Consider the following 12,392-nt stretch of genomic DNA (forward strand, 5'->3'; position numbering starts at 1 on the left):
ATTTTCTGAGTGAAAAATATTAAAAACCGTGTGGGCAACAAGGGAGCCTGTTTGGATATACTATTTGTGAGGACATTTAAATTTCCTTTGGCTCATTCTCTCTTTAAAGGGGTTACCCAGTGCTACAAAAACATGGCCACTTTCCCCTTCTCTTCTCCAGATTGGGTGGGGTTTTAAACTCTGTTGAAGTAAATGGAGCTTAATTGTAAACCGCACCTGAACTGGAGACAAGAGTGGGGGGAAAGTGGCCATGTTTTTGTAGAGCTTGATAACCCCTTTAACAAGATACACTGACATGTGACGTCTCTAGTCGACAGGCTGATCACGTACAAGGCATTGCACAAGTGGTTTACGTACACACCTTGTGTGCGGATTTAGTTTGTGCCCAGGCCGTATAATTATAAAATGTCTGTCTTGCAGATGTTCAAGCTGTTGCTTACGAGGAGCCAAAACACTGGTGTTCTATTGTCTATTATGAGCTGAACAATCGAGTTGGCGAGGCTTTCCATGCTTCCTCCACAAGCGTGTTGGTGGATGGATTCACCGATCCTTCTAACAACAGGAACAGATTTTGTCTTGGGCTTTTGTCCAATGTTAACCGCAACTCCACTATAGAGAACACCAGAAGGCATATTGGGAAAGGTATGTCTGAATAAGTTCTATAAACTTTAGTACTAGTGCCTGTCCAGTGTTTTTTTTTTTTTTTTTTTTTTTTTTTTTATATACCTATTTGTGTTCTGTTCTAGGCGTTCACTTGTATTATGTCGGAGGTGAAGTGTACGCGGAGTGTCTGAGTGACAGCAGCATTTTTGTCCAGAGCCGGAATTGTAACTATCACCATGGTTTTCACCCAACCACTGTCTGTAAAATCCCCAGTGGTTGCAGCCTGAAGATATTCAACAACCAGGAGTTTGCTCAGCTTTTGGCTCAGTCAGTGAACCATGGTTTTGAGACAGTCTATGAACTAACAAAGATGTGCACTATCCGGATGAGTTTTGTCAAGGTAATGTACCTTTTAACATAGTGTAAGAAACAATAACTGATTTCTCTGGAATTACTTGGATTTCTAGGGTAAGACTAAATAGACCACATTTTTATTACTAACAAGCCCAATATAACTAAACTAATAACCTAGAACACTGCCTCATATCCTGGAGCCCTGTCCACTGCATGGTGTTCTCCTCTTCCAAACATGGCGTCATCCATTTCTGCCAAAGAGTTCCCCTTGTGTGTCCTCTGTCCGTAGAAGCGTTTCCCAGAAACCTTGTAGTACAGGTAGTCTCCAGAAAACTTGACAGGTTGCAGTAGCTTTCTTTGCAGTGTTACTTTCCATGCAGTCTAATGTAGGGCATATGGATGGAGAATGTTGGTTAGTAGGGCCTATTGCAGTTGGGGTATGTTCACACTAAGTAAATTGGGCAGAATCCCGCCTGTCTGTGTGTGATTGCCAGTCTATGGGAGAGCGTGCGCTTCTCCACTCCAAGAAGTGACTTGTCACTACTTTGAGTGTAGGAGTGCTCTCCCATAGACTGGCAATGACACACTGAGACAGGCGGGATTCTGCCTAATTTACTTAGTGTGAACATACCCTTACAATTAGGTTGTTTCTTGCCTATGTCAGGCTTGTCCTTGTAACTGATCTACAACCCCAACAAAAGTCCTGCCAAAAATTTCCTATAGTGCAACAAATACACCAAAAGCAACCAAAGAAATTGCACAAATAGATAGAAAAATATAACAAAAGTCTTTATTTTGAAGTATAAATTCATAAAAACACACAGAATAAAAACACACAGAATAAGATATGGGATAAAACAAAGAGGTAGTATGGTGACCTAGGCCTGGTAGCTAGCAATATACAGAGAAAATCAAAGCAGTGAGTTGGATAATATCCTAACTAACATAGAATTGAATTGAGAAGGGGGCTGTATGCAACCCCTACATGAATTGATTAAAATTACAGTAATATTGATGAAAAACCAGGGTTAGGATAGATGAATGCAACCATACAAAGGAAAAATGTAAGTGAACACAGAACCCACACTGAAATCTTACCACCCATCTGGCACAAAAGCCCGACGTACGTTTCGCTCACTTCATCAGGAGCTAATGAAAACTGTAACTGGTCTAGTAAAATGTGTTAACATGCCGAGAAGAGCCATACAGTAACCACAAGTGGGATCCAAGCGGAGCCGTACCACCAGAATGAAGCCACACTGTAAAAGGGGGGTTAACACTACGGAATCGGTGCGAATAACTTCCGGCGGACTCCGTTGCTAGTATGCACTGACTGCCGCGCCTCTCAGCCCGTGCCATAGATACCATTCAATGCACAGGCAGATTCCGCTATCCGCCGACAGAATTGACATGTCAGTGCTTTCGGCAGATAGCGAAATTGGCTCGCCCATAGAATGGTGTCTATGGACCCGGCGGAAAGGTGCGCGGCCATGAGTGTGTACAGGCGACGGAATTTTTTTTTTTCTTCTTCTGGAGTACCACTTTAATGCATGGGTTCTATACCATTTGGTCTACAATGGCTGAACATCACTTCCTGCTTTTGTCTCAACTTGCAGAAGACACCCGCTAAGACGAGTCACCACTTATGGCCATCCTGGCCACCTGATGCTTAGCCATGTGGTATCGAAGCAGTTGAATTATTATTTTTTTTGTTAGACCGCCTGAGCCCCTAGAATTTTATAGGCTGGCAAACCCTTAAGTTTCTTCTTGCATCTGTACATATAAACATTTCCAGTAGAAACTGCTGTATTAATTTTGTTCTAGAGGCGCCGCTTGTATCTGTATAATGTATTCCATAGCCGCAGCATTTATGCTAATAGTGACAATTGCTTAATATATTTATGTTCCTTTTTATTTTTCAGGGCTGGGGTGCAGAGTATCATCGCCAGGATGTGACTAGCACCCCCTGCTGGATTGAGATTCACCTGCATGGTCCACTTCAGTGGTTGGATAAAGTACTTACTCAGATGGGTTCCCCCCATAACCCCATTTCCTCAGTCTCCTAACTAGAACTGGACATTTCTGGATGATATGGAGCCGTGCATGTACTTGAAGGATGTTAGACACGCATACTGGCAAAAGAACAGTTTTTTTTTTGTTTTTGTTTTGTTTTTTTTGTCACTTTGGGAGCCTCAAATACTTGATGTTTATGACCAACTCTTAACATGAAAGGGGAAGAGGGTTCCTACTATAAGTGGCTACATCTTCTCAGCAGCTAACCTTTTTTTTTTTTTTTTTTTTTTTTCCCTCCCTTTTCTTTTCTCCCCCCTAATTGGATTTAGAGTTCACAGTATAGCGGTGTAACTTAAAACCATGCTGTGTAAAGTATTAACTACGAGGACGTTCCTCCTGGCCGTATGCTAGATTTAGCAGGGATGTTAAGTGAACAATGCCATTCGGTTCCATGTCCCAGTAACTTTACATGACGACAAACTTGTGGCACTACTTAAATGTGTGTACTGGCCATACTGCCATCAGGATGTTAGGAGATGTTCCTTACGGTTTGTACAGTGTTTTTATATAAATTTTCCCTTCCTCTTGCTAAGAGTAATGAATAGTTAGGGTGGACTAGGTGAATTTTTCTTTTTGCTTTGACAGTTTGAGAAGGTTCACTAGTACGATGTATTAAAATGTGAGCAGTGCTTTGATGGCTTTTTTTATTACATCAGCTGCGTATGTACTGCACATCGATTTCTTTTTATTACCTTATGCAGTCGGCTGCGTGCCTCTTAGCAGCTGAATGAATGGAGTGTATGTGTTCTTCTTCCTTCTCTTTGCAGCAGCACCAGCCTTGGTTTCCTGCATCTTTTCATAATCTACTCGCTATCGCGCTTCACTGTCTGCCAGAGGGGACTTGCAATGTTGAAGATGCCCTCTCTCCTTTATCGTAACACTACTGCTGTCATAGATCTCGGCTTTGACTGCTAGTATATAGGGGAAAGCGTTGTTTTCTAAAAGACAGGAAAAAATCCTCAGATATTGCGACTCCTCTAGTGCCTGACGGCGGCCTAAACAAACACTTTTTTGCTGAGCGTTCAAATTGGATTAGACTTCAGTATCTAAGGTTTACTCACTTGCAGACTTATTCTTTTTTCCTTTTTTATGATGTTACTTTTTGTACTATTGTTTTTCTTTTATATTCACAGTTAAGCTGTAGTACTTCTCGAAAGTACTTTTATTCCAAGACTAGTAGATGTTGTCTACTAGAAGTTTAAATAAATGGTCATTATTGCTTACCTGTATAACTCGTGTGGTATCTGCTCCTTACTTTAGGGTCACCCTGTTTTATTTGCTGTAACGCTTCCACGGTTGTCAGACATGCGTCATAACTTATGCTGTATCTCTCATCTCAGCTCTTACAACACGCTGTCCTCTAGTAATAGGAAAAAAGCTGAATTCTACATCTATCTTAGTTTTTCATTAAATTTTTTTTTTTTTAAAACACAGATAATTACTTTACTAAGGGTACTATTTCACGGAATGATAATCGGCCTGATTCGGCCGATTATCGCTCCGTGTAATAAATACAACTATCGTTGATATAGGTTTGGACCTATTTTCGTCAGGCGCCGACCATTACACGTCGCGGTGCGCGGCCGGCGACTGACTATATACATTACCTATCCACGTTCCAGGGCTGCTGCTGCGGTCTTTTTCTCCCCGGGTCCTGCGGCGGTCCCGGCCTGTGATTGACTGAGCGGCCTGTCAGCTGACAGGCCATTTTGAAGTTAGAGCGCGCGGGACCCGTGGAGAAGACGACCGCAGCAGCAGCCCTGGAGCGTTGGTTGGTATTGTATTGTATATTGTTAAGCAAGGGCTGCAAGGACATCGGTAACTATGTCCCTGCAGCCCTTGTTTAGCGATTATCGGGCCGTGTAATAGGTCCAGTAAACAAGCAATGATCTAGCAGATCGCTGCTCATTTACAGGTATTATCGGGCCCCCATCGGCCCATGTAATACCACCCTTAATCTCTTCTTTTCTTCCAACTTCCACCTCGGTATCTACCCCGAATACCACTGGTCAGAGGTGTTTCAATATTATTGACCAATCTCTATCCCAGAAATAAATCATTCTAATCCTAATATTCTCCAATATTCTACTCCCACTTATTTTCTATTATAACACCAAACTCTTCCTCCCAGGTATTCTGCCCCCTTTTGGTAGAGACTGTAAGTTACTGCAAAAAAGCAAAACATAACTGAGAACTCCTGGCAGGCCCATACAGAGTTCAGGGAGGGAAGTCATACTTACCAAGATAGATGATGTTGGAGGTCCAAGCTGCCTTATGTGCCCAGGGAACCATCAATCTTTCTGGGTGCCTAGAGCTATATGTGTATAGAAAGTGTCCCCAGATTTGATGCAAGCTCTCATATTTTAGAAGAGGGTCTAAAGCACTCTGCACAGAGACTCTGAGCACCTAAGATCATCCTGCCCTGCTGATGGCAATTTACAGAGCAATAAAATTTTAAATTTTTTTATTTGGAAGTGCCATAGAAGTGATGCTGAGCCTCAACATGCATTGCTGTCTCCTCCCCCACCTCTCCCTTTCTTGGTAATTGATGTACAGGGCCGGTGTCCTGTACATCAGTCAAAGCAGGTCGTGTGTAGGAGGAGCGGCTCAGCATTACTACAATGGCACCTTAGCGTCCAAGGGGAAAAAATGCTAATATTTTTCAGCAAAGACATGGGCATGGTTTGTAAGGGCTGTGGAGCCTGAGTCGGGACTAGTTTTGGCTGGAGCAAAAAATGCTGTTGAGTTTTCATGTGAATTTTATAAATGTTCATCAATTTATTTTTATGTTCTATCAATCTGAGGAACTTATTTAATAAAACCAGAAAAACCCTTTCTCACATTTAGTTACACAGGTTGAAGCATTTCCTCAATATCAGTAATAAAGCACTGCCCTACTAGATAAGGGTGGTCGGGAAATATATCAGTAATACAGCACTGGCCCTACTAGATAAGGGTGGTCGGGGAATATATCAGTAATACAGCACTGGCCCTACTAGATAAGGGTGGTCGGGAAATATATCAGTAATACAGCACTGGTCCTATTGGATAAGGGTGGTCGGGGAATATATCAGTAATACAGCACTGGTCCTATTGGATAAGGGTGGTCGGGGAATATATCAGTAATACAGCACTGGTCCTATTGGATAAGGGTGATCGGGAAATATATTAGTAATAGGACACTGGCCTATTAGATAAGGGTGGTTGGGGAATATATCGGTAATACAGCACTGGCCTATTAGATAAGGGTGGTTGGGGGAAAAAAGTTGGTGATCATTATTTGGCAGCTTGTTTTTGAGCTGCGACACGAACACAAAGAAAGCTGAACCACTCAAATGTATACAGAAAATGGATATTTTATTGATAAGGTAAATATCTAAATACCATTAACAATGGTCTGTGGCTGCTGACATAGCCGTTTCATGATATTTCAGCTGTGTACCATGTGTAAGTTTTTGTTACATGTCACAATTGTGATGTGGTCTGCATCAATCAGGTGCTTGTTTTGTTTTTTCTTATATGAATTTTGAATAATTTCAGAATTAAAATAAAACAAGGATCTAGAGGTGGAGGCTGCTACTAAAGTGCAAATAACATAAGGTGCAATACCATAGCAGCAAAGTATGTAAAGAAACACATTAACTCATGACTACAGGGGAGCACATGCATCACAGTAAAAGTGTACAAAATACTTGTAAACAGTTCATGGGGCTGTATCTGTCACCACATAAGTTACTGGGGCCACACAGCCCCCAGCCCCTCTAATTTTGGGGTATTTTTGTTTCTGAGCTGGAAGAGTCCATTGTGTGGGGGGAGATCTGTACTGTTATCTTTGTGGATGGTGGATGATTGTATACGAGCAGCAGTGTAATATGAAGATATCCTGTGTAATCTAGAGAGAGGGGGAGAAGAAGCCATAAGTAGTGTAGCAGTAATCCCTGAGCTCAGTGTGGGGTTTTTTTTTCTTTCGAGATTGGTGAATCAGATTTGTTTTACTTTGTACAAAGCAAAACTAATTTGTGATCATCTCCATTAGGCTGCTGGCTCAGTGCAGAGGGAGGATACCGCTTGTTTTTCTTCAGTGTGCCATGGCTGCAGCAGTGTGTGTGTGTGTGTGGGCACGCGCGCTATGGCTGCAGCAGGCTCTGTTTGTTTGTTTTTAATGGGAATGTACCATCAGGCCTGGGCTGAACCACCCCCAGTGGGAGTAACCCCCCGCCCCTCTATATACAGCTCCATTGATTCCAATGGAGCAGAGTCATACAGGGGTGGGGATTTTCTCCCACTGGGGGTGGTTCAGCCCAGGCCTGATGGTACATTCCCATTAAAAACAAACAAACAGAGCCTGCTGCAGCCATAGCGCGCGTGCCCACACAGAGGCAGAAATTAAAGGGGTATTGTGGACAACAGTAAAAAAATCCAGGGGGGGGGGGCAGGAGATGGTGCGGTGTCACTGCTCATAGTCCCCCGTGGGGCTCCTGATTCTGTGATGTCATTGCTCCACTCAGAAATGCCAGCTCAGCGAATGAGTGAAGCGGGACACAGCTGCAGTCACTGACTGGCTGCACGGGTAGTTCCTGTGGGGCCGTGATGATTTAGGAGCACGGACACTGAGGGTGCCTTTACACAGATTTATCTGGCAGATTTTTGAAGCCAAAGCCAGAAATGGATTTGAAGAGAAAAGAAATATCAGGTTTTCATGACCTATTCTCTGTTTATAGTCTGTTCCTGGCTTTGGCCTCAAAGATCTGTCAGATATATCTGTATGTGTAAAGGCACCCTGACAGCTGATAAATTTAGGCCTAAAAACATGAATTGGATACAGGTGTATATCGTGAGATCTTTCAGTTTTCATTGTCACCACTGGGGCTAATACTAAGCTGAGACTTTCTGTTGTGTCTGCGGTGATAAGAGGAGGCTGCTGTAAAGTGATCTGTGCAATGTCATCTGACACCAGTAGATAGAGGAGACAATAGCAGCTCCCTAATGTGTCACATTCATCTCAAGGGGACAGAGTCTGTCTATTGTCTGAGTCTCGCCGCAAAGCATGTCACTAAATGCTGTTAAGAACGGCCCAGGCAAGATGGCCGCCCCCATAACGTACAAAAGGTGAAATAAAAAATTAAAGCCAGAAAATAGAAACAGATTTAGAATAAAAGAAACAAGTATCTGACTGATCCATAAAAGAAAATTTAGGTGACACATTCCCTTTAACGTGTAAGGTGAGGAGTCCGTGTTAGTATTAAAGGAGTAGTGCGTCCTCCCCAGGTTTCCTCCCCACATGAAAAGTTATATAGATTCATAATGTACTTTGGTAGCAAATTCAAGCATCTTACCCGCTGGCCACTGTAAGTGGCTTACTTCCGGGTTCGATCAGGACCATCTTACAGCTCTGGGCGCCATCTTGGGTCGGGACGTAGGGCCGACTGTCACAATCCCGGGCGTTCCTCTGCGCTCCCAGGTTCTCCCTCCCTACTTTGGCACGCCTCCCATACCCTAGTCTAAGCTCTGCTATTGGTCACCCTGCTGCTTTATCCACAGGGATGTCACTACTGCTAGAACTACAAGTCCCAGTGCACCCAATGGTCATATACTTGACTGATATGTGTGGGACTTGCAGTTCTAATAGTGACCTCCCTGTGAATAGAGCAGCAGGGTGACCAATAGCAGAGCTTAGACTATAGGGTATGGGAGCTCAGCGGAACGCTCTGGATTGTGACAGTCGGCACCGGCTCAAGATGGCGCCCGGGGCAGTAAGATGGCGCACTTCCGGGTTGGATCAGGACCACTTCCGGTGGCCAGCGGGACCAAGGGAAAGGGGTAAGGCTGCATTCACACGTTCCGTGTTCCACACGGACATGGAATATTTGTAACAGACTTTTCCCCGCCCGGGCAGCATCTGTGATAAGATGATGGGAGCAGGGGATGATGGGAGCGAGGGGACTGTACAGATATGCGCCGCGCTGTAATGAATTAGCTGCACGGCTCTGTCATTACAGCGCGGCGCTTATCTGTACAGTTCCCCCGCTCCCAGTATCTAATTACTGTTATAGGCATTCCACGTGCGGAACACGGAACGTGTGAATGCAGCCTTAGATGCTTGAATTGGCTACCAAAGTATATTATGAATCTATAGAACTCTTCATGTGGGGGGGGGGGGGGGATCTTTTTTTGCCGCATTACTTCTTTAAGAAAAGAAATAATGTATATTTGATCACTGATTTTATCCCACTATTTCTAAATACATTGAACTCCATCATCCTTAGTAATCTCCCATGTTACACTGCAGCCAGTCGGCCGATGTCACATGGATCCGTCAGGCTGCAGGGGCCGTGTACAAGGAATCTCCCCCATACTCAGGGTTATTGCTGACTAAGGGGCCCGGCCGTGTGCATGGATCCGGCTGCAGCAGATGTTCGCTTTTCTACATGTGGTTTTCAAAGTACAACATATTTTATTGTTCCTGTGTTTTGTTTTGTTTTTCTTTCCTCATTCATTACAATATAATCAGTTGTTTTCTTGGGGCCTATATGTCACTGAACAGCTGTATATCCTCAGGGAAAAGAAGTTACCGGAATCTACCAGTATGTCAGATAGGTGGAGACACTTGGATCTTGGCACACAGTATATATTACCAACTTATTCAGGTGGATGCTACATACTGAAGGGATTGCTATACATGTATTGCGGAGTTATTGTTCTATAGGGCTTGTTTATATACACAGTGGTGCCTTGGATTAGGAGCATAATTCGTTCCGGGACGGCGCTTGTACTCCAAAACCACTCTTACACCAAAGCAAGTTTTCCTATAAGAAATCACTGATATGCAGACAATTGGTTCCACACCCCAAATATACTGATTATTATTCTGAATAACATGTAGAACAGATGAAACAATGAGAAGCAGCTGAATCTGTGATATTATAAGCCACTGTACAGTATAGCAATCAGCATGTGGTGTATAATGTATAGTAACTGTATAACCCTGATAACACAGCAGCTGGATATGTGATATATAAGTTACTGTACAGTATAGCAGCATGTGGTGTATAATGTATAGTAACTGTATAACCCTGATAACACAGCAGCAGCTGGATATGTGATATATAAGTTACTGTACAGTATAGCAGCATGTGGTATATAATGTATAGTAACTGTATAACCCTGATAACACAGCAGCTGGATATGTGATATATAAGTTACTGTACAGTATAGCAATCAACAGGTGGTGTATAATGTATAGTAACTGTATAACCCTGATGGCACAGCAGCTGGATATGTGATATATTAGTTACTGTACAGTATAGCAATCAGCATGTGGTGTATAATGTATAGTAACTGTATAACCCTGATAACAGAGCAGCTGGATATGTGATATATAAGTTACTGTACAGTATAGCAGCATGTGGTATATAATGTATAGTAACTGTATAACCCTGATAACACAGCAGCTGGATATGTGATATATAAGTTACTGTACAGTATAGCAGCATGTGGTATATAATGTATAGTAACTGTATAACCCTGATAACACAGCAGCAGCTGGATATGTGATATATGTTACTGTACAGTATAGCAGCATGTGGTATATAATGTATAGTAACTGTATAACCCTGATAACACAGCAGCAGCTGGATATGTGATATATAAGTTACTGTACAGTATAGCAGCATGTTGTGTATAATGTATAGTAACTGCATAACCCTGATAACACAGCAGCTGGATATGTGATATATAAGTTACTGTACAGTATAGCAGCATGTGGTATATAATGTATAGTAACTGTATAACCCTGATAACACAGCAGCAGCTGGATATGTGATATATAAGTTACTGTACAGTATAGCAATCAGCATGTGGTGTATAATGTATAGTAACTGTATAACCCTGATAACACAGCAGCTGGATATGTGATATAAAAGTTACTGCACAGTATAGCAATCAGCATGTGGTATATAATGTATAGTAACTGTATAACCCTGATAACACAGCAGCTGGATATGTGATATATAAGTTACTGTACAGTATAGCAGCATGTGGTGTATAATGTATAGTAACTGTTTAACCCTGATAACACAGCAGCTGGATATGTGATATATAAGTTACTGTACTGTATAGCAGCATGTGGTATATAATATATAGTAACTGTATAACCCTGATAACACAGCAGCTGGATATGTGATATATAAGTTACTGTACAGTATAGCAATCAGCATGTGGTGTATAATGTATAGTAACTGTATAACCCTGATAACACAGCAGCAGCTGGATATGTGATATATAAGTTACTGTACAGTATAGCAATCAGCATGTGGTGTATAATGTGTAGTAACTGTATAACCCTGATAACACAGCAGCTGGATATGTGATATATACGTTACTGTACAGTATAGCAATCAGCATGTGGAGTATAATGTATAGTAACTGTATAACCCTGATAAAACAGCAGCAGTTTGTAGATACAGGATGGAGATGCAGATCCCCATAATGCAGTAGCGTAGTACAACAGGCTAGAATAGAGAAGCAGGGCTGCTGTCAGAGGTCTGTGTGGTCACATGACAGCAATAGGGGAGGTGTGTGTGTGTGTGTTGGACCAATCAGGAAGTGAGAAGAGCTGTGCAGGAGGACAGTGACAGAAATTTTTCTACACAGCAGTGTGTAAGTGCAGGCACATTATAGCAGCAGTGTGTATAGCTGAGTGTGAGTGCAGGCACATTATAGCAGCAGTGTGTATAGCTGAGTGTGAGTGCAGGCACATTATAGCAGCAGTGTGTATAGCTGAGTGTGAGTGCAGGCACATTATAGCAGGAATGGAGAGGATGGGAAACACAAGGGCTGACAGAGACTGCAGGAAGGAATGAGCAGGGCAGATGTGGGCAGATACATGCAGCACTCTCTGTCCGGGGAGAGAGGAGTTACAGCTATGGAGAGATTACCTCCACAGTCCTGTCCCCTGATGGAAGCCCCAGCCTGAAGTGGATCTGCTATGATTTGGTAGAGGAGGGAGACTTCCTGGGTCAGAGTACAGGGCTGTAGACCCCGCTATGCAGACCCTGCCCCTCCCCCACTCCCCCTCCCACCCAGTACAGGGAGCTCTTACACCAAAGCAATGCTCTTACACCAAGTCACTATTTTCAAAAACTGTGATCTCTTCTTCCAAAACGCTCTTAAACCAAGTTACTCTTTAACTGAGGTCCCACTGTATTTACCATTAGTCACACATTATGATATTGTGGAGACCACCTGTCTGGCTTTCTCTTTATGTTGCTGTTGCTTTAGTCTCCATAGATGCAAACAGGTTCATGCAGTAACCAATCTTACACAAGTGCGATACAGAGGCCAATCCAGTCGCCATATAGTAA

General features: G+C 42.8%; 1 protein-coding gene across 2 annotated transcripts in view; it reads left to right on the plus strand.

The window, feature by feature from the left end:
- The window catches only part of SMAD1 (SMAD family member 1), a 32,734-nt gene extending 28,482 nt beyond the window's left edge, over positions 1 to 4,252 (plus strand). For both annotated transcript variants that reach the window (XM_069978658.1, XM_069978659.1), the window contains exons 5-7: positions 421 to 642; positions 747 to 1,003; positions 2,880 to 4,252. In XM_069978658.1, the coding sequence (XP_069834759.1) occupies positions 421 to 642; positions 747 to 1,003; positions 2,880 to 3,023 (623 nt within the window). In that variant the 3' untranslated portion in view covers positions 3,024 to 4,252. The remainder of the gene's footprint in view (positions 1 to 420; positions 643 to 746; positions 1,004 to 2,879) is intronic.
- Positions 4,253 to 12,392: the final 8,140 nt, after the last annotated feature.

This window comes from Dendropsophus ebraccatus, chromosome 7 (genome assembly GCF_027789765.1).
Source record: "Dendropsophus ebraccatus isolate aDenEbr1 chromosome 7, aDenEbr1.pat, whole genome shotgun sequence".
Classification (NCBI taxonomy): domain Eukaryota; kingdom Metazoa; phylum Chordata; class Amphibia; order Anura; family Hylidae; genus Dendropsophus; species Dendropsophus ebraccatus.